The sequence below is a fragment of the Rhipicephalus microplus genome, chromosome 2 (genome assembly GCF_043290135.1).
Source record: "Rhipicephalus microplus isolate Deutch F79 chromosome 2, USDA_Rmic, whole genome shotgun sequence".
NCBI classification, from domain to species: Eukaryota; Metazoa; Arthropoda; class Arachnida; order Ixodida; family Ixodidae; genus Rhipicephalus; species Rhipicephalus microplus.
In genome coordinates this window covers 234,143,933-234,165,654 of record NC_134701.1, presented here as the reverse complement: position 1 = coordinate 234,165,654, position 21,722 = coordinate 234,143,933, and the positions used below count along the sequence as shown (strand labels likewise).

Sequence of the window (21,722 nt, the reverse complement as noted above, 5' to 3'; positions counted from 1 at the left end):
CCTGAAAACATTCACGATGACTCGTTCCTCTGACAACGCGTCCAACTAAGCACAAGCCCACATATGAGACTGCCGGCATACGCCCCCCATTGATGGCGCTAGACCAAAAGTATGAAGCAATTAGCTATTTAGCCAAGTAAATTTCTATAGTTTACTAATGCATATATAAAATAAAGGTTTATTCGGGAAAAAAATGCTATTAGGTTTTGCTTTTCGCTATTTGTAACCTGTTCACGTATTTGGGCTTGAATCAGCTCGCGTCCATGTCTGTGGCAATAGGCTTTCAACCACTTTTCGTTCCACATTTCGCGACCGATATCATTTTATCTCGGAAGTTGAACAAAATGCTTCCAAGAAAACGGGTAAGCCCATGGGTGGTGTCAAAAAAGCTGATATCTAAACACTTCGAAATTCTGAAGGAATATAAGATAACATAAACACCTTAACGCGTCAACGCCGGCCAACCAGCATGTATAGAAATCTGTGTATTTGGCCAGCTTCAATGATTTATTTCACCAGTTCTTGACGAGGCTTGTTTACAATTGTTGCATAGTCACAGCGTGGTGTGCAACCGTAATCGCTTACGTGCACAGGTAGGTGTAACACTCACTAAACCCTTTAAAGACGATGAATGATCTATAATTCTATCCTTTACACATTGACTTAGTGTGGCCAATGTGAACTTCACTGCAGCCTACCTGAACCTCAACGGCACAAGTCACGTAAGACCTCTGAACTAGCGCCACCGAGGGCTTTAGGTGTCCTGCAGAACAGTTGATAGGCAGGCTATAGTGGGTATGGATTAAGAATTACCACTTGGCAGCGCAAAAAAGAGTAGATTTAAAAAGGTACACAAACAAGCGTATATGCCTATTCTCTGGATATCTACTCTGGCATGGCTTTATTTTGTGGTTTTCATTTCAACCTATAAAGTTTGCAGAGGCTCCGAGAACGAAATTTATTCATGCTTTAATATTGGAAAAAAGCACGTCAGAAGAGACCTAGAAAGCCGTTTTTTTTTGTTTTCACCACCACTAACTTTTGCGGTATGGTATGGCATTTGTAATATAACGACAACATGCGTGGTTGCTTTCAAAAGTGTTTACAATCGTATTGCGTGTGTAGAAGCCAGTGTATGTTAATACGCCGGCACTATCTCGTATTGCACTATGTTTCGCGGTGCTTCACAATGCTATATCAACGAGAAAGACAAGGGCAGGGAAGGACTTTCACTCATACTTCATGATATAACCGTTCAGGATAGCATGCCTACTCCGCATTGTACATAGGGCTTGAAAGCTGTATGTCCGTAGCGACATTTACTGGCAGTAAAAGCAAGATTCTTTGTTCCTGTTCGCAGAGGCAGCTCACTTCGACAGGCATTTTCGTGCCGTTACCACACGACGTGGCGACCCGGTGAGCCTAACCTGCAAGACTCACGGTGAGTCGCCAATTAAGCTCACCTGGACACGCGACGGCCATCACTTCAATCCAACGCAGGAGTCGAGGTGAGTGTAAACATACAAAAAATCGCCAGATCCCACGTGCAGTGGGAATGGATGATATCCGAAGCACGAGTGAGAAAGGTTGATATGTGACATTGAAATCAGCACAACGTTACAAGGCGGAGGAAAATTATGCCTACTTGACTTGCATGTCATGATTATTACATTTGGGCGTGTCACTTACCTTCGACATCTATACACATCACCTGATACCGAATTTGGTATATGTGGAGCTAGCGAAACGGCCGCGAGCGCATCATGAGCGTGGTATGTTATCATGTTCTTACATGGCACGCATGTCATGGTTATCATGCTTACTTACACCGGTCATATATCTCCGTCATCTATGGACGTCACGTAACAGCAAATTTGGTATATGTGGAGCTAGCGAAACGGCCGCGAGCGCATCATGATTCAAGGGCCCAATATACTCCGACGTAACTTTGGCGCGCGCGCATGCAGGGTGCAGTGATGTTACGGTAGCAAAATGCGAGCATTCTAGTTGGCGTACGTAAGGAGCCTGCGTACGCAGCACAATACGTTGCGTACTCTACATGCGAAGCGCTCAACGACACTTTTAGTTCACCGTATTGACCGTAGCAAGATACGCTTGGTTGAACGAGACGTATGCTATTAGAAATAAAGCAGCAACAGGTCCAGGCGCTCGCGCACCCAGCGTGCTGTAAATAGCTTTTTCAGGACTTCGCTGAGGCGCCAAGCAATCTCTTCCCACGGCTCCAGATGCCTAAACGGATCCCTGGTTTGTACTTCCGCTAAAAGCGCAACATCGTTCCTCAAAGTAAAATATACTCAGTTTGGGCCGGCTTTGTTGCTATCTGTGTTCGACGCTATCGCTGCCGTTTTGCTATCTGGTTCATATTTCAATCGAGATATCGCGAGAGCGTCACGCCACGTACGCTTCGCCTCGTCTCGTTTACGCACAGGTATATATACACTTATGTGTATTTTTATAGATTGTTCCCAAAGTGACTCTCAACTAGAACAGTCTCACACACGGCTGTGTTATGTTTAAAAGGTCTGAGCCACGTGATCACAACTTTTACACCACACTCCACGTAATATTCAACGGGCTGTTTATGGCTGCAGGTATTTGGTACAGGAAACCTCAGGCGACGGCTGGTCAGAATCTGTGCTGCGCATCACCAACTCGGACCGTCGGGATTCAGCGGCTCTCACCTGTCACGCCGAAAACCCCTACGGTGGTGACGACACCGTGTTCCAGCTGATCGTTCAGGGTAGGTGTCCCAAGACATAGTTGCATTGCAGCATTTAATACAGATTCACCAGGTGATCACATCGAAACTAACTGCGTTGTTATATATGTTTGCCTTCGAAAGCGTAAAAGAATACCTAATGGGCCCTTGGCGAAGATTTAGGATTATACACGATCTAGTTGTACAACCTTGCCATTTTAACACGAAAGCATTTTATGCTGGCGTACACCACGGCTCCGCTCACGTACTTTCGTCACGGAAGCGACGTAGAAAATTGTATCACAAGAGATTGTTAAGAAAAACATTGACCTCGTATCTGCATGTTACACTGCGAATGTCGTCGAAAGACCATATTCTTGCATCTGGAAAGAGTGAACAAGACGTGTATTTGATGTTCTTCACAAGAAAATTGGCTAATGGTATTCTGGAGACGCTGAGTTAGAGTGCCTAGAGCGTGCAGCGGCGGCGAACGAACGCATCAAGTCAGGTCACACGTGAGACATGAGCGCTATCTGGTAGGTATCTTGAAAAACGAAGCACGCGGTGTGCGCACCCGTCTCGGAGCCGATAAGGTGTAGAACGCAAGGTGACGGGTAGGTGCCACCACCGTGTCATCTTAGCAAAACGGTGGAAACACTTGCCTTTTCGTGCACAAGCGTTTCATCGCCAGCGCAGCGTGGTAAGCGCTACGGTCCTTAGAATCACTTATGTATGCCTTTTCTAGTAAAAACACACTCATACAAAATATTTGCGTGTTGATATGGTGCCTCAGATATGCGCAATAATTGCTTTTGAATTAACAATCGCACAAGTATGAACGCTAAATCTTGAGCAATATTGGTGGGTGCTGCGGATGGGGTCGGTTGCTTGGTGCCATTTGAGGTATCGTTAAGGGCGGACAAACAGACAAATGTACAAACAGAAAGATTAAATTTTTTGCGTCGAAGGTCCCAAAGAAAGACCATCGTCCTTAGAAATCAGAAAGCAAGCCTCTGTCGCGCGGAATTGAACCAGCACCTTCTTGATTCTCAGTGCGTGGCGCTAACCACTACGCCACAGAGCGTACGCTGTCTGAAATGCTAACGGCATGCAATTTATATACACCATACACCGCTTGCCCGTCCTCAGAGTTTCAAAATATAGTGCGTCTTCGTTATCAGTGGCGAGATGGCGCGACAGGCTCTCATTGGGTGTACTCCAAAAGTCGTCGTCTCTACGAGGTTCCGCCTCCACTGAGCGTGGTCTCTCCTGTGCGCGCGCTTATCGGACTTGTTGCGGGAGAGGGCGAAGGTAACTTCACACGCTGCCACTGCCACGTTTACGAAAGCAGTGGGTTGCTACACGACGCAGGAATAATCGTGACACTTGTTCGTGGCTCTCTGCATGTGTAATCGTGGCTCTCTGCATGTGAATACTTGTGCACGAGTTTCGTGCCTCTTTCTGCTTAAACAGCTCGCTTTACCTGTAGAGCTGTGACATTAGTTAGTTGGCGCTCGTCCTGTGTATTCCAATTTCGTGCGTGCTTTCTGCTTGAGGTGTACACTGCAAGTTTTGAGCTGCTTGCCATCTCTAGTGTGAGTTTTTGATTTGTTGGTGTTGCTGAAACAATGCACAAAAAATCACAGAATAACCATGGACTGAATGATGATGAGTGGGTAACAGCGTCCGTACGTCCGTTCGTGCATCCATCCATTTGTCCAACAGTGGGTCGATCTGTCCGTCCGTGCGTCTGTGTGTCTGTCTATCTGTATGTATGTCCATCTAGTGAACACTCCAAGTACCACCATCTCACATATTTTTTATATTATATTTAATATATTCAAGTACCACCATCTAGCGGACATTCCAAGAACTAAACTTCCCTGTGTCGCATACCAGAGAGAGGTGGTTACTACAGAGGACGATCGGGGGACGCCTTAAGGAGCAGCTTTTCGTCGTATATTGATTATATACAAGTACCGCCGTCTAGCGGACATCCAAAGAACCTAACTCCTTGGGGCACACACCCGAGAGAGGTGGTTACTACAAAGGAACGTCGGGTGACGCTTTAATTAAAAAGCTTCGCCCCTAATAAACGCTCAATTACGCCTGTTAAGACACATTTCCCTTTCATGTTATACCAATTCTTATATTCGGGGATAGGCCGCGTTTTTTTTAAAGCAGTATCGCGTGAACAATGAGCGCTAGATGTGGTAGCGTGTAATATTCCCCAAAGGCAACAAGATCTGCCAATTATTCGCGTGCACGAATCACATGGAACGGCGAGCGTGGTCTAGTGCGCTGATACCACATTAATAGTGGTATAAAAAGGCACGTTTTGGCCTCCTCGATGCTTTCCACACGTATGTGTGTCACAATCACACGCAAAAAAATAAATAGGCAAAAAATGATAATACAACAGTATCGATTGCACCTAGCAGAACGACACAGCTTAAGACAGTTGCTGAGCATAGCGTGTATGCGCATGCTCTTTACCGTTTCCCTAATGTGCTATGTGTTTGGCGCTGTATACGTTAAGATTACTTTAAGATACTCCGTAGTAAACAGTGTAGCCGAAGGCGCCGGCAGGTCTGTGTGCTTTGTGCGCCTGCGTATCGTCAGCAGACTCGTTACCTTTCGAGAATACTGGACGCTATACTATATCCCGTGCTTAACACTCCCACAATACTGTCGAAAAATTGTACATGAACTTAAAAGCATCAAAATGAAATTTGTCGTAAGCATTATAAATCAGTATATGTGTGCGAGGTCTATACAACATTCAAATGAAACAGCTAATACTGATTACCGCGAGTGTTCGGGCGAGCTCGGAATTCATCGTCAAGAAAAATTTCCACAGCGTGAGAAAAAACGTGAATGCACAAAAAAAGGGAGCAGCTAGCAAACCACATTCTAAAATCCCTGATGAATACTTTTGTAAGTAGTGTTTCTTTTATAGTAAGATACAAACATGTGGTAGAAGAGCACTGCACATGCATTGAAAAAGTATACTACTGATCACTGAAACTGCGTTTTTTTTGTGTGTGTGTGTGTTGGTGTGAGTGAAATATGGGACTTGAGTGCTGTGGAACTCCTCCAGGCAATTTCTCGCTCGATTGTTGAGTGGCAAACCATACACTTTCTGCGCATGCCGGTGTTTTTTTTTTATTATCCTGGGTGTACGTGCACTTTTTCTCTTTTCTTTCTATCCCTCTACCCCATCCTCCTTTATTTGAACCCCCTCTCCCCACACCTGCGGGTAGCGAAGCGGATGGCTGGCCATCCTCTTCATCTCTATCTTTTGCTGCAACCTCTTTTCTCCCCTTCATCCCTTCCCCAGTGCAGGGTAGCAAACCGGATGTGCGTCTGGTTAACCTCCCTGCCTTTCCTTGCATCTTTATCTCTCTCTCTCTCTCTTTCACACGAATGGTTGCCTGACTGACCACCCCACATTTCCTTTTCCTTTGTCTGCGTTCCTCGTTGACCACCATCGCGTTAATTTATGCATAAAATTTTACTAGAACAAAGACTTGGGGCTTTTGAAGTAGTCATTTCAATTTTCTACTAAACCTCTTGCCCTTCTTATACTTTACCTTAATTTCCTTATTTATGAGAGAATAACCGATAAACGTCTGATGCAAACAGAGCCTCCCGGAAAGCCTCAGGATCTGGAAGCAATGCAGACGACGAGTCGCACAGTTACACTCACCTGGATCGCTCCGTACTCTGGGAACAGTCCAGTGTTGAAGTACCTGCTCGAGCACAAGTCTTCAACCGGTAAATTGCGTACTTCTTTACCACCTAAAATATACCTATGTAAGATGTACTTGCGTTGTGTGTTTTATGCCATGCATCAGATTTCCGTGGCATTTTTAGTGGAAGACGAACTTTGTTGACGTAAAAAAATAAAAAAATGGTAGAGATATATCTGCGTTGTGAGGTAAATGTGACGTATAACAGCTTGGAGTACATGCTGCCTGTCTTCCATGCAACTATGAAGTTTGCCAGCATACATATACCCCACTTATAGACGTCAGTGACAAAAAGGGCAAAAACAGGTTTCTAAGATCCACTGATTTAAACATTCCTTTATGTTAATTTGTTGTGCCCATTTGCGTTGCAATAACGACCATTAAAGGAAAATTTTGTATTTATTTCTGAAACAGCTACTGCGCAATGGTTCCACGATGAACACAGCTTAAGTAGCCATTAGACTGCAGACAAGCACTACGTATTGTGTGGTCTAGGATTGCGGTGACTTTTGTCAGAAGTTGCCGCTTTATATCATGATTCTATCTCGTCGAGCTAAATGCTCATGCATAAATTAGAAGACCTAATTTTTCGTTGTCAGAGAGTTGTGAGGTATAAACAATCTAACCAAAAATGCTTTTTTCGAACCTCATGCAAGATTCGCTTCTTTGCAACCAATTTAATATTACCTTGTTTTCTCTGTTTTGTCAGGTTCCTGGGAGTACGACACAGAGCTATCACCTGAAGACACCAGTAAGCTGTCGTACCTGGTTACGGGATTGCGGCCGTCAACCAGATACGAGTTCAGGGTCCGCGCTGGAAACGCACTCGGACTGAGTGACCACAGCGACCCTCTGGTAGTGACGACTGATCAAGAAGGTGTGTACACGCTTTTGTTATTTAAATCATATATGAAAAACACCCCCCAAATACTCAGCACAGATGGTTAACCGGTGAAGCCCAAATGTGCGGCCACAGGTGGTTGCAAAACTCGCAGCTGAAGCCAAAGTGCCGCTCGGGAAACTCCCGCCGAAAGCGAGAATCGGCCTAGACAACGCGTTTCTGCCATTGCCATATCGACGCTGTTGTGCCTGCCGCACCTCTTCTTTGGTCCGCCTTTGTCACTTGCAACCGGCTCGAAAGCCTGCCAGATCCTCGCTGCGAAGTTGCTGCTTGTGCTTGCTTTGCCACGTGGGCCTCTTCTGTTCGGAGTGCCGCATCGGCCCACGATTATGAAATTTCTCACGAATCAGCAGTCGGCGCTGGTCTGGGAAAGTTGTTTGCAGTTGCGCGTTTGTACGATCGATTACCTCCACATGCAGACCTTGTACGTTGAAACTGCTGTGCATGGGCTTGGTGGGATGACTGTGAATGAATGAACGACATCACTGACGAAGCAGCCAATGAAGGGCGTTATCGCTTCTCGTGGCGAACGGTTTTTCATTTCGCCTAGCCATGAATTCTCTCACGGATCAGCTGTCAGTGCTGATATTGGAAAGTGCTCTGCTGTTAGAGGTCGGCAAATTGGCCCGAGTGAAGTTGTATCGCTTTCGCTGAAACTTCATTCACTATTACAACTTTCGCTGTAAAACTTCATTTATACTGAAGGACCCTCGAGACGTTTCTTTAGATTCACAAAAGTAAGAAAATTCTAACAGGACACACAAACGTTTGTGCACGCTTTCTCATGGTTTCATGGCACTTCACATAACAGGAGCACAATGCAAAAGGTTAACGCAGTATGCACAGAAGCTTTATTATACAGTTTCATTGAACACAGATGAATGGCTAGGATGTGGCAGCTTCTACAATGCAAGTATGAATGGCAGAAGGGAAGCAGCTGTTAGTGGAAAGGTTAACTCATATATGCATAACTCTGGATCAATTGTAATAGAAATTATTAAAAACACCACATAGTAGGTGTCCTAAAAAACAACTGATTGAGTTTTGAAAATCAGTATGATTGCACAATGTCTGAGTATGCGTTTAAAACTGTTTTTGACAACGAGCTGTCACTTTTCATAAATAAATAAACACTATTGCAACAAATTTAACTAAGTAGACGTTCGTTTTGTGTCTAGCTCCAAGCGGCCCTCCTTGGGACATCCAAGTGACACCGACTGGTTCTCGGAGTCTACTCGTCTCGTGGAAGGTAAGGAATTCAAACTGCTTCATACTGCAAGCCCCATAGTGACAGTGGTAAATGCACGCCTCTGGACATTCATCAGGTGTAATCATCAATAACTGAAAAAACATATGTTGATGTCTCCAGTAAGCGGGAAACACTGCGACAACATTTTATTTTCGCTATTCGTTTGATGCGCCTTGTCATCGCATCAACTCGGTTTCTGCATTTCTACATACGGTAATTACGTACGACTATGCAGGCAACAGGAAATCATCTTTTTCTTTAAAGACGGGCTAATGAGGTAATACACTGTACTGGCCCCGCCGCGGTGGTCTAGTGGCTAAGGTACTCGGCTACTGACCCGCAGGTCGCAGGTTCAAATCCCGGCTGTGACGGCTGCATTTCCGATGGAGGCGGAAATGTTGTAGGCCCGTGCGCTCAGATTTGGGCGCACGTTAAAGAACCCCAGGTGGTCGAAATTTCCGGAGCCCTCCACTACGGCGTCTCTCATAATCATATGGTGGTTTTGGGACGTTAAACCCCACATATCGATCAATTAATACAATGTACTGCAGTGGTGGGTGGTTGAAGTGTTTCATTAATGTACAGAGCCTGCAGTTCACTACCCGAGAACGAGCTCAGGCTGCGCATGCTTTAGAGTGGCGGAACGTTCACCTATGATATGTGGGGTTTAACGTCCCAAAACCACCATATGATTACGAGAGACACCGTAGTGGAGGGCTCCAGAAATTTCGACCACCTGGGGTTCTTTCACGTGCAGCCAAATGTGAGCACACAGGCCTACAAGATTTCCGCCTCCATCGGAATTGCAACCGCCGCAGCCGGGATAAGAGCCCGCGATCTGCGGGTCAGCAGCGGAGTACCTTAGCCACTAGACCACCGCGGTGGGGCGGAACGTTCACCTATGGCCTCGTGTGTGTGTGTGTGTGTGTGTGTGTGTGTGTACTTTTGTTTTATTTTTTTGCTTATAGGTAAATGCAGTAGCTCGGTGCACTCTCATGCGGACAATATGTGCTAGAACTGCGTGAAAGCGATGCGTGTCTACGCATCCTTTCACAACTTTCGGCAATATTGTGCCCCGCCACTTCTACTGCGCAGTTCTAGCGCGCCATCCCGGTATTCTTTGCATATTTAGCCTCGCAACAGCAGCCATTTAGGCACCCGATCACCCGCGCGCAAGCAAATTATGTCCCGGAAGGGAGAACTGCTGCGATAGCGGGGTCGAGTGCCGGAAACGACCCGTAATAGACTTCCTTTTCCTGATTTCAATACTGAAGGAAGGAGTAATCTATGTGCTAGGTGAGGGCGGGATGTGAATGGAGGGAGAGGGGGGAGTGTTCGGAGGGCTTATGGAAGGCAGCATTCAGCACCCTATCTAGCGCTTTGCGGCGTTTACAGGCCGAATGCAGTAGTCATTACAAGAATTATCGATGCATGTGGGGATAGCTTCCATCTGAAAACGTACGTACATACATACATACATACATACATACATACATACATACATACATACATACATACATACATACATACATACATACATACATACATACATACATACATACATACATACATACATACATACATACATACATACATACATACATACATACATACATACATACATACATACATACATACATACATACATACATACATACATACATACATACATAGAGCACCAAGCTCAGCTTTATACAGCCCCAAAATGGCGTGACAAACAATAGAAGTGGGTTCTCTTACAGCAACTGTGCTAGGTGTACTAGGAACTTGCTCAAGGGAGAAACTACAGCTCAGGAATGTCTCATAAAAGTCAACATAAGAGCGAATGGCGTTGTGGCGGAAATTTCTCAGCGCTTAAAAATGGGACGAGCTTTATCATGATGTGCATGATGTTTGCCTACAATGAGATGGCTGAGATGTTTAAAGCGTATTTCATTCGGAAATAGGTATTCAAATTAAAAAGAACACAGAAAGAAGAGCCATTCTCACTTGCGTGTGTTCTGAATGTACAGAAACGTGTACAGCGCAGTGTACAATACTTCTGTTGTCCTTATCGTTACTACTTTTCGACGATACTCCAGCTTTTATCAATGCAATCTTGTATTTGGAGAGAGCTTATCAATTCCGCTGTCGCGCGCGCCCGTATACGTGCCAATATCCCTAGTGCTATATGTTCTGTGACAAACTAACAGTTAGCGTAGGTTCAAGTTTCCTTTACAGGCCACACGTGTCAAACATCCGTCGAAGCGAACGTATAGGCGGCGCTGTTTGTTTGTTACAACGGATCCGACTCCAAAGAGCGTATCCCCATCCTGCCGTCGAGCAAACGCGCTGCCACCAACGTCTCCGGTCTGCTACTCTGTTTCCGTTATCGCTGTTCACCCAGCACGACGTCTCGTCTCGTATTACTCGGTTTTCGTGGCAATGAGTTCTTGCTGAGAAGTGCAAGCTCACATGGGAACGGACATGCGACGTGTACGACGGGTGAACCTCGCATCGGACCTGCGGTCAACGTCCAGTGTGAAGCTGTGCCGGTGCGGGAGGTGCGTTCGCTTTCGTTTATGCCCGATCTGCGATCGGGCTTGCTGCGCCGGATTATGGGGAGGCCCGCAAATTTCAAGATACCTCTGCAAGCGACCTGCCCACGGGGCTTGTCATATAGAGGTGGGTGAAGAGTGATCCACTCATTTAGTTCATGTAGAAGATTGAACGAAGTGTGAGAACAATGGGACCTTTTGTTTTGTTTTTCTGGCCAGAAATGCAGTCCGATTTACAAATCTCACCACATGCTGTTGCAAGAGTTCAAGCATCATGCCATTTTAATGCGATACCGTTAAAGAGCTCTTTTCTCAGAAATTGCGACTTCTGTGTCAGTGGTTGCGAGCGAAAAAAGATCATTTTTGCTTGACTGAAAAATGAAGAAAGATTCAAATAAAATAATTCATAAAATATTCTGCGTTTGAATGGAGTTGAACGCGGATGTTTTGCATGGCAAAAGTGGCCGTTCTACCACCCAGCTAAGCGTCTGCTTGAGTAAAGAGTGAAAATAACTCCCCATTCTTGAAAATACCGCGAAAGTAACTTTCATGCTTTACCAAACACACACGTCTTGTATACATGCTTCACAATACAAACCGAAATATTGTCGCAATATTGCGCGGTAAGGCTATTTATATTCGCCATCGGGCATGAGAACATGGGATTATCATAACGAATTTGTAGTTTAAAGCCAGTCACGCACTACAAAACGGAAACACGCTAATGTACCCTGAAGACTCCATAGGTGTGTGTATATCAAGTTCGAAAAGATTTCATTCGCAGAGTGTTTGAAGTACACACTAGGAAAAAAATACCGTGATCACATTCAGCTTTTAAAGGCGAAGCTTAAGGGCCCCCCAATTTTACACTTGTTTCATTGTGCTCTTTCGTCTTTTGTTTAATTTTCATTTCTTACTTTGCGTAACGGCTTGTTCTTTCTCTTGCTGTTTGTTGCAGAACCATACAAACGAGGTAACTGAGGCAATAAAACTTCAGCCCTTCCACACGAGCAAGTTAAAGCAGAACAGATATACAGCAAGGTTGACGTCTTATTTGAACATGGTTCATAAATACAATAATTCAAGGCAGTTACACCTCCTTAAACTACGGATATCGAAGGGTGCGACTGACAGGAAGCATAAACGCCGCACAGAACTGCCGTCATCGACGCATGCTTCCTGTTGTACTGCTCTGTCATTTGGTTCATTAAGTATGTTCCTGTATTTGTATTTTGTGAACAATTCAAAAATTTCACTTTTTGTACTGCCCCCTTTACACTATGCCTCAACGGAGGCCTGTAAGGTATGTTTAATAAATAAATAAATAAATAAATGAATAAGTAAATAAATAAATAATCTAACATTTAAAATATGACACGTACCCACTTCACAGCTTTTTTTTTTCACTCTATCTAAATGTTTAGTGAAGATTCATAACTTGGTTCACGTGCCTATAAGGTTTTGTATTAGAAATCTACTCATTCAGCGAGCCTTGTATCGTGCATTCTAATCCTGTGGCATGAGTCTGTTTTCAACATGACATTGTTTCTTTTTCTTCGAGTATTGGTGTACTTGTCCACATAAGAACACCCACATTAAATTATTCTAATTATTAAAAGCCGTTCAGCGCCAGTTATGCTAAAGTAAAAGTTAATCCGTGCTATTTGTGAAAACTTTCATTGCTTTTTTCCCACCTGTTTTGTAAAAAAACACAAATACAGTAAAATAGGTCACTCTAACTTTTCTCACTTTGTTTCGGAACCAACCTGATATGCATGGATGTTCAGTGGCACTACCGTTTTATATTTTTTGAATGAGTGGTGTGGCTTCGTATCGGTCCATATAGTTTGCTACTATTGCAGCTCTCGCGCTGATACAATAAATTAGCGTGCCCACATGCCTTCTTTTCAGTGAGAGTGGCTGTGGCTATCGCAATCACTTGCACGCTGTTCCTGTTCCTGCTACCACGACGTGGTGCGTTCAAGACTGCACTGGAATCGGTGAATTACGAAGAGATTCGTGTCAATGTGCTCGCCATACGCGACCGCGCAGCAAGGAACATAAGCTACGCGACCTCACGCAGTGTTGCCGAAGATATGACACTGGCTCCGAACAGGCACTTCGTGGTGAACACAGCACAATGCAAGATCCCGAACATTGATCCCCTCGACCCCTCCATAGCGGCGTTTGTGAGCAAGTCGTCACCCGTGGACTGTTCTTCGGATTTTCCGAATATAACGTTCGTAAAGGTAATAACATGTCAACATTTACACATTATGTGCACATTGCTGTTGTGTTCACACATATATTGCAGGGCAGGAATTGGCCTTATTATTGTTAACTATAGAATAATCGTTCAGTGCAGAAAGTAGGCCTGTGAATGTTTGTTCATGTGCCAATAGTGTACTGTTTTGTGATCATTGAAAATTTCAAGGCGAACACTGCCACGAAAGAGGATAGAATCAGCTGGAGCCACACCTCCAAGAACCAACTCCTTACAAAACGCATTTACTTAAAAAATAACATTGGGCGTTTTATCGGCGAATAATAGCAAAAAATCACACCATCTTTCTCGAAAGGGAACCATGTGTAGATTCGAAGCAGCGGGTGCAAACGCTTATGCCTTGTTCACACTAAAGAATCCGCTTGTTTCGCGAGCAGAGTTTGCCTGCCGCCGAAACACAGAGTCGTTCGCACTGCGTGGACACGCCCCATGTCGCTGATTTTCACAGTGCGCCATAAAATCTACCAAAGGGTGAGCGTGGGATGGATGCTTTTTGGCGGCTCGCAGACGGCCCGCTACGCCATTATTATGGTGAACTAAAATATGGACGATTTGTTTGGGAATCTCGTTGTGTAAGGTTCAATGCTCCACTTTCATGCATTTTCACTGCTTTAAACGACTACGCTAGCACCTGAGCAGGAAGCAGCAGTACCGCTTCCCTAAAATAACTAGAAAGGACTTTAGTGCTGCAATAGTTCGGCGACCATAAGAATGACGAGAAGTACATGGATTTCTTTGTCTTCATACTTGCGTGTGGCCAATCACACTTGTGGCGCCGTTTATTGCTGTATTTCAGTTTTGTTTTGAAGGAAAGAACGAACCCGTTTGAACTTTGTGACCCAATTTGAAATGGTAAGCCTGAGAGATTAAGGTGGTGAAGTGCAAAAGTTGGACATTCGCTGATTTTTGTTTCGTGACAGAACAGCTCCAAGTCACACGAACACATACGGAGCCAGAAGTACAAAGACTAGACAAATCCGTGTAGTACCCATCGTTCCCATGCTCGCTGAAACGCCATGCGTTGCAGCTCCCGTAGACACTAGTGCCAGAGTTCTCTGTAGTGGATACATAGGGAACTCTATAGTGGAGGGGTGGGATGGGGCAAGGAGAGGAGAGACAGGGGTAAGGGATCAACGGGTGCGTAAAGCTAGATTCACACGCGAGAGCTAAATTCCGCTGCTCCGCGTATCGAATAGTCACGTGATTAGTTTCATCCGGCGAAGCAGCGGACACGTCGCATGCACACAGCCGGAGCTACGCTCGCGGAATCCTCGTGCATACTCTCGACTCCTTTGTGTTCATGCAGGCCACGCGCTGTGAATGAAAACCACGAATTCACCACCAAAACCACCAAACACTACTCGCCTCTTCTACTGTCACACGAAACACATTCGGTCATTGCTGCAAAACTAAAACATGTGGATTTCAAGCCGGCAGCCTGCTTCCCAGCCACGCCAATCCGACCAATGTTGACAGATTTGACGCTGAATCCTCTCGATCAAGAGCAGACAACCGCCAAACGGAGAATCGAAATAGCGGCGACACATTCCCATCCGTGCCGCGAATGGAGGAGAGCAGATGAAGCGAGGACGGCGCGTTTCGATCACGCACGCGTCACGTGATCCGCCGTCCGCTGCGAAAATTCCTCCTCCGTTCCCTCGTGTGAGTCCCCCTTAAACGCTGCCGGGAGGAATTTATAGAGGATCAAAATGGAGGCGAGTGTAGGTTAGCTCACGCTGCCTGCGTCGACATTGCGAGGCAAGAGAGGAGAGTGTAGGAGAGGACCCACATGCTCAATGAGTGTGGTCACGCCGCACACCGGATTCAGTACGACCTTAATCGTCTTCGCATCTAAAAAACGTTGCGCTATGCCTCTTAATAATAACTATGAACATGAATGTTCCTTTTAGCTTAATGCTTTATCATTAGTCTAACCTTAACATATGCTAACCTAACAAGAGCACGAATAGTTTATCACACGCCTTGGTGTGCCCTAAGAAAAAGGTTCCTGTGACTCTTTTAGGGGCAAATCAATGCAGGGTTTCCGATTGTCGGTGAGTGAAATCGAAGTCGCCGTTTATTGTAAACGGGCATGCACAAAAGGATAAAAAATTGAGTGAATCGTGCAACTCACCGCCGGCCCACACTGTGCATATCATAAGTTAATGGCTCATCCGTACAGCCTAGACCATTATGGTTAGCTTAGCGGTGGCGTCAGTTTCTCCGATAATATATACCAAGGACCTCAAGTTTGTTATCTGCAACGATTCGTCTCTGCGATAATTTCGTTTATTTTAAGAGCAGTGGCTTGCGACGTGCGTGACTTTTCATGAAGCCTCAACAAGCAATGGCGGGTGGACTCTGAAATGGCACAAAACTCGGTTTTGTATACGGACGGCTCACTTCTCTTTCATAGCTGAGTATGAAGTACTCGAAATTGTTGAACACTTTTTCTAAAGACATACTTTGATTCGTCAAACATTTTTTTTCTTAACACACACAGAGAGCTCTTTAAGAGTTGACATGTTTCTGCTTTTGATAATTTCGTAGCAGTGTGCAGTGTTTTATTGAAGTCTGTGTAAAATTGCATCTATACTTGAGACAACTTTTATTCGCGATGAAGGAAAGCTACGGGGGTGGAACTTCTGCACGTGTACTCCTACGCGAGGAAGTCTGGTTAGGTACACATCGTCTCCCACGACTGTAGAAAGGGATAGCTTGGCGCAAACCGCGTTGTATTTCGAAGTAAACACCACTCGCCGTTCGAGGTACGGAAAGAAGACGCGACTTTCTCACGCATGGGAAAACGCAAAGTGACAGTGATAAACCTAAAAGAACGGAAACATTTCACTGGTGTCTGCTACGTGGTGTCTAAAAGAGCTACATGTACGAAATGATGATGTATTTCAGATACCCCATGCAGAAGAGAAAGTGAGTGCATATCTCCGATGATGAGTTGGGCGAAGCGTCCATCCGTCCATTCATTTGTCTTTCCTCCCGTCCGTCTGTCCATCCATCCGTCGCTCCTATCACACTAAGTCAGGCATCAGACGGATGGACAGACGCTTCGCCCCACTAATCATCACCCACTTCGGGAATATGCCGTAAATGTTTTATTATAACAGCGCCATCTATCCTCTTTAATCATCAACTATACGAAAACCACTCCCGCCATCTAGCGATATTATTTTGAAGAATATATACACAGAACGAAATCAACTGAACAATTTTTAAGACTAACTAGAAGTGGCCACTACTACAACATACTACGAGGGAAAGACCCACACCCTAAAAAGCTTCGACCCTAAAACAGACTCAATTGTGAGACTACATTCATTAGTAACAGGATACACGCGAATTGGCTTTGAAGCCTTCACTACGTTTCCAAGAAAAGTTGTTCATGAGAATGACGCAATTTCAAAGTGTTTAAACTATAAAGGTCTCCAGTGTTTGTGCATAGTAGTTCAATAAACGTTCCTTTGCTAAACTCTCTTTGGGCAGATATTACACTCTCTTTTGAGAGCACTGTAACTCACTAGAGAGTAACGTAACTCTGTAAAGAGAGTCATATAGGTGGAAAGCTTCGACTAGCCGGAAGGAGTAACACATGCTTTTTTTTTTCTTAAATGTGGCACCTATTCTTTCACTCACAGCTTTTGCATGAAATGCTTTAAAAATTCCTCTGCACCCGTTTTATTTTAGGATAAGCGGATCTATATAAATGCACCTGTCATAGGGCGAGTACTTCAGCAGCATTCTCTGGAAAATGTCCACTGCTGTTATCGACCTTTCTTCAGAAACCTCAAGCCTCGAAGTGACAATGACGTTGTGTGAGTTGCCTCCTTTATTACAGTATATTTCCTGTCGTTTTCATACATTCCAATACATGTTTTCATTAAAATAATTGTCTCGTTATATAAAGAAAAGCTGCAATAACCCAAGTGCGAACTTAAAATGCCAGCAAGTTACTTATAAACAGCTTCCAAATAAAGAATAAGTAGGATGCCCTTCAGGGCAGTGGGAACAGCGCTTGTAATAATCTCAACTGAACATTTTTGATCGGCAATAAGAATATGGTGCCGATAAGAAGACACGCATAATTGAGAATTCTCGGTCACGTTTAGTAATTTAACTTCCGGAAGAACATACTAATAGGTGTGTTCTACTATTAGATGCCCACTTTGCTATTAACGCTACTCGTTCATAAGTAAGCGCTATAAGAGTAATGAACGGAACAGCAGGATATCATGACGAAGAGGGCAGTAAACACAATGAACATACCCTTTTGCACACTGGTTTTTCCTCGGCTAGCAGGTGTTAACTGGACTACCAGTTAGCGCCTGCTTTTTTACGCTGTTTTGACACAATGTTCATGAAACATCTATCTAACCTAAGAACACGTGAAAACAATGACGTTTTCTTTGCCTGTGAAAGCTATGTATGGCGAAATATTTCACTGTGTAATTGATTACTACTACTGCATTTATTTTTCGGCAGGTTTCAAAGTGAGTGCATCCTTTTCCAGGACGGCGCTAAGGCAACTCACGAGTTTGTCAAAGTGGAGTGCTACAACAAGGCAGCTCTGTTCTACGTCAACTTCCATGCTTTCGTTTATCCCAAGAAATCGTACCAGCATCGATTCAAGGAACTCTACAAGCCAGAGCATCCCGGTTACCAGTATAGCGTGCTCATAATCGGCGTCGACGGCGTATCCCGCCTGAACGCCCACCGCCAGTTCCCGAAAACAGTCGGATACCTGAAAGAACGCATGGGCGCCGTTGAAATGTACGGCTACACAAAGGTGGGCGACAATACTTTTCCCAACCTCGTCCCTCTTCTGACGGGCCTTACCGAAAAAGAGTTGGCCTTCGGAGTCTGGGCGGAGGGCGAATACCTAGACAGCCTGCCCATGCTGTGGAAGTCTTTCGCGGCTAACGGCTACAGCACGCTCTATGCTGAAGACAATCCGACCCTCTCTACCTTCAACTACCTCAAGGAAGGCTTTCTTAACCAACCTACAGATTACTACCTCAGGCCGTTCTTGAGCACGTGCGAGCGCGAGACGGGTCACCGCAAGCCCCTCAACTGTTACCACTGTGTCGGCACCCAGTCAGAAACAGAAATCGTGCTCGATTGGCTTCGTTCGTACAAAGAACTGATGTTAAGGTGGCCTTCCTTCGCCTTCGTCTGGATTAACAGTGCCACCCACGACGACTTCAATGGCGGATCAAGCGTGGACCATCTCTACAGGTCTGCTTCTTTATATATATGCTAGTTCGAAATAAAGTGCCAGCAGCAGTAAGATATAGAAAGCTTTGAGATTCAAACATAGCTTGTAGATGCATAGTACATTTCAGGGAGTTGTGACCTGACTTTAGTTTGACACATACAAAAGACAAGTTGTACTTTAACGGAAGGAAGGCGAGTAGTTTTTTGGAAGTGTTTTCCTGTCTAGATTTTTCTTTTACTGTTTGTTTGTCCACCCGCCAACACGTATTTGTTAAAATTTTCAAGTAATTCTTCTTTCACACGTTATGTGACGTTACCTCAGTTTTCTGTCTGAACACGTTAGTACAGCCGCGGCCACGTCTGTGTTGAGCACGCGAACAGCCGGTTTTTGCTCTGCGGGGCGAAACCTTAGGGCAGCATCAGGCGCTGACGTGGTGAGCCTGACAACTAGGCCAAGCATGCTCCTGATACACCACTTCAGAGCCCGAAACTGCCTTAGGGTTTCGGCCCGCAAAGCGAAACCTGGCTGCTCTAGAGCTCTATACAGACGTGGCCGCAGCTTTACATATCTTGCTAAGGATATTACACGTATTAGACTACACTAAAAAACAGCTACGTCAATGAGCCTACCCGCGTCGCAATAGACATTACTTCTCGTAGCAGTCCTATTCTATACAACCTGAAATAATACGGTGAAGATAGGGAATTGATAGCGAGAAGTAATTTATCGGAAGTGTTTCAACCTCAGAAATATCCATGGTTTGCTTGCTGGAAAGCATCAGCAAGCACACTAGAAGCAAGATCGAGCAACTGCATTGCCATAAGAGCACTAACGCTTTATAATTACACAACACAGTAACTTGCTTAAGAAATACCGTATTGACATCAGCTTGAAACTACTAGTACACTTAATCAATGCTTTTCCTAACAGATTTTTCACTCAGCAATATCAGTGTCAATGATAACATTGTCATTTTCCTGTAACCATGGTCATGCGCAGGATTACAACGACCCTCTCCCCTAATTAGTCAATGCGTGAAAACTTCGAGCCTTCCCCTCTCTTAGGTGAAAGGGAGAGCGCTCCACCTACCATTCCCCTATATCCCCCCCCCCCGCCTGCCTGTGATTTTAACTATTGCCTCCTCCAAATATCGATATCTGCTGCCTTTTTTTCAGGTCATTCTTGGAAAAACTACACCAAGGAGCCTACCTGCAGAATACAATCGTGCTCTTCATGAGTGATCACGGTTTTCGCTGGAGTCCCATAAGAGAGACTTACGCCGGAATCCTCGAGGACAGACTTCCCTCTCTGTTCATTAGCTTTCCCCCAACGTTCCGGCGCCATCATCCGGAGATAATGAGGAACGTTCACGTCAACGCCAGGCGTCTAACGACACCGTTCGACCTGCACACCACTCTGGCGTGTCTCAGCAACTTCGACGGCAAGCCTAGACCCCTGGACCTGGACGACTACCCGGACCATCTGCACTCGGCCGTGCTGGAAAGGGCGCTCAACCTGTTCGGCGAAGTTCCCTACAATAGGACTTGCGAGGAGGCCGCGATCGACGGCCATTGGTGCGCTTGTAGAGAGAGCGTAATCGAGGATCCCAAGAGCGACGCCGTTGCACGAGCTGCGTCTGTATTGATCGACAACATCAACGGATTTATTGCTTCTCACAGGAACAGGTGTGCGAGTCTCAAGCTGGCGTCTGTGAAAAGCGCTCGCACATACCTGCGTGACTTGGCTGGAACGACCTCGCTAGACTACGTGCTTCAAGTGGAAACCGCACCAGGAGGCGCTGTTTTTGAGGCCACCGTGCGAACGTACAACAACGGGAAGCCTGCGAAGTTACTCGGGGACGTGTCGAGATTAAACTTGTACAGAGGTGCTGCGGACTGCATGGAAATTGCGCACTTGAAAAAGTTTTGTTCTTGTATCACGGCTCACGAGAAACCTAGTCGATTAAACAGCGTTAATAAGAGCTAAAATGGTGTGCGTGTTTAGGAATGATATAGAGTACTGGTGACATATGTGGGCGCAATAAGCGCAGGAGACACTTGTCCAAAGGTAGTATTTTATTTATTTTAGTTCATATTAGGGTATCTGCCTTAAAGGAACTGTATATCTGCTGCTTAAACTTTCTGACAACACGGCTCCTAAACAAATTTCTGCATAGCCTTCACGCTTTGAATGTCGATCAAGACAATACAGAGTTTCAAATTTTGATCAGATTGGCACACTGCCAAAAGCAATCCAACGAATGGTACTTAGCGCACTCACACCTTAGTTATTGATGCAGCTAATTCTCTCAGTCGCGGATAATGCATCTTGGAATGATAAAAACAATCCACTTTCTATTAGCTTTTTGATATAAACATATACTACCACTGACCAAAAAATATATTAACATACCTTGAATAAGGCTGAATAAGTTGATGTGCTCTGTGACACCGGCTGTAACCTGTAAGCAATGTTTTGCACGAAAAATAAAAGCGGTAGCAACCTTTCGCTTTTTAAAGAGTGCGAATTGGCATTGCGATTCCATTTCGCAAATCTTTCACTGACTACTTTCCCACTCATTAAAATGGAGACTGATACAACCTTCATCAAGGTAATCAAAACAAGCTGGTCCATGGGTTTTATTATTTGCCCACAATTCAAATGACTGTAGATAAACGAAGAAAACCTCGTCGAACTACTTTATGCTGTACTTAATAAACATGTGAAGAAAAAAATGATAAGCAGCAATGCGAGACCTCATACAAGTTATTTGGTTTCGTTGATGTTAAATACAATTCAATTGTTTTCGAGGGGGGGTCGTAGAAGATCAATTGCGATTCCACAAAATATCTGTTCACTGAGCAGAATATCCCGTCAATATGGCACACCAGACCTTCGAACGCTACACTGCTACTGACGATCAGCCTATGGTCTAATCAGCTCAGGCAATACGGTAATGCAATGTACTGTATAGTGTACAATAAATAGATTCGGTGGGGTCTTTTGTGTTAATTATGTTCATTTCGACAATTCGAGGACTAATTAGAACC

At 44.9% G+C, this 21,722-nt stretch overlaps 2 protein-coding genes across 2 annotated transcripts in view; both read left to right on the top strand.

Moving 5' to 3' along the window:
* Positions 1-21,722, top strand: part of LOC119183352 (cell adhesion molecule Dscam1-like) — a 184,746-nt gene that overhangs the window by 132,709 nt on the left and 30,315 nt on the right. Inside the window, exons 14-18 of the mRNA XM_075877327.1 lie at positions 1,361-1,508; positions 2,613-2,761; positions 6,365-6,496; positions 7,181-7,348; positions 8,551-8,621. Of these exons, the coding sequence (XP_075733442.1) occupies positions 1,361-1,508; positions 2,613-2,761; positions 6,365-6,496; positions 7,181-7,348; positions 8,551-8,621 (668 nt within the window). The remainder of the gene's footprint in view (positions 1-1,360; positions 1,509-2,612; positions 2,762-6,364; positions 6,497-7,180; positions 7,349-8,550; positions 8,622-21,722) is intronic.
* LOC119170288 (uncharacterized) lies at positions 10,897-21,190 on the top strand. The gene is made up of 6 exons (XM_037421411.2): positions 10,897-11,285; positions 12,117-12,131; positions 13,070-13,407; positions 17,145-17,272; positions 17,940-18,692; positions 19,848-21,190. Exons 1-6 carry the CDS (start codon positions 11,183-11,185, stop codon positions 20,656-20,658), a joined length of 2,148 nt encoding a protein of 715 aa, XP_037277308.2. The 5' UTR covers positions 10,897-11,182; the 3' UTR covers positions 20,659-21,190.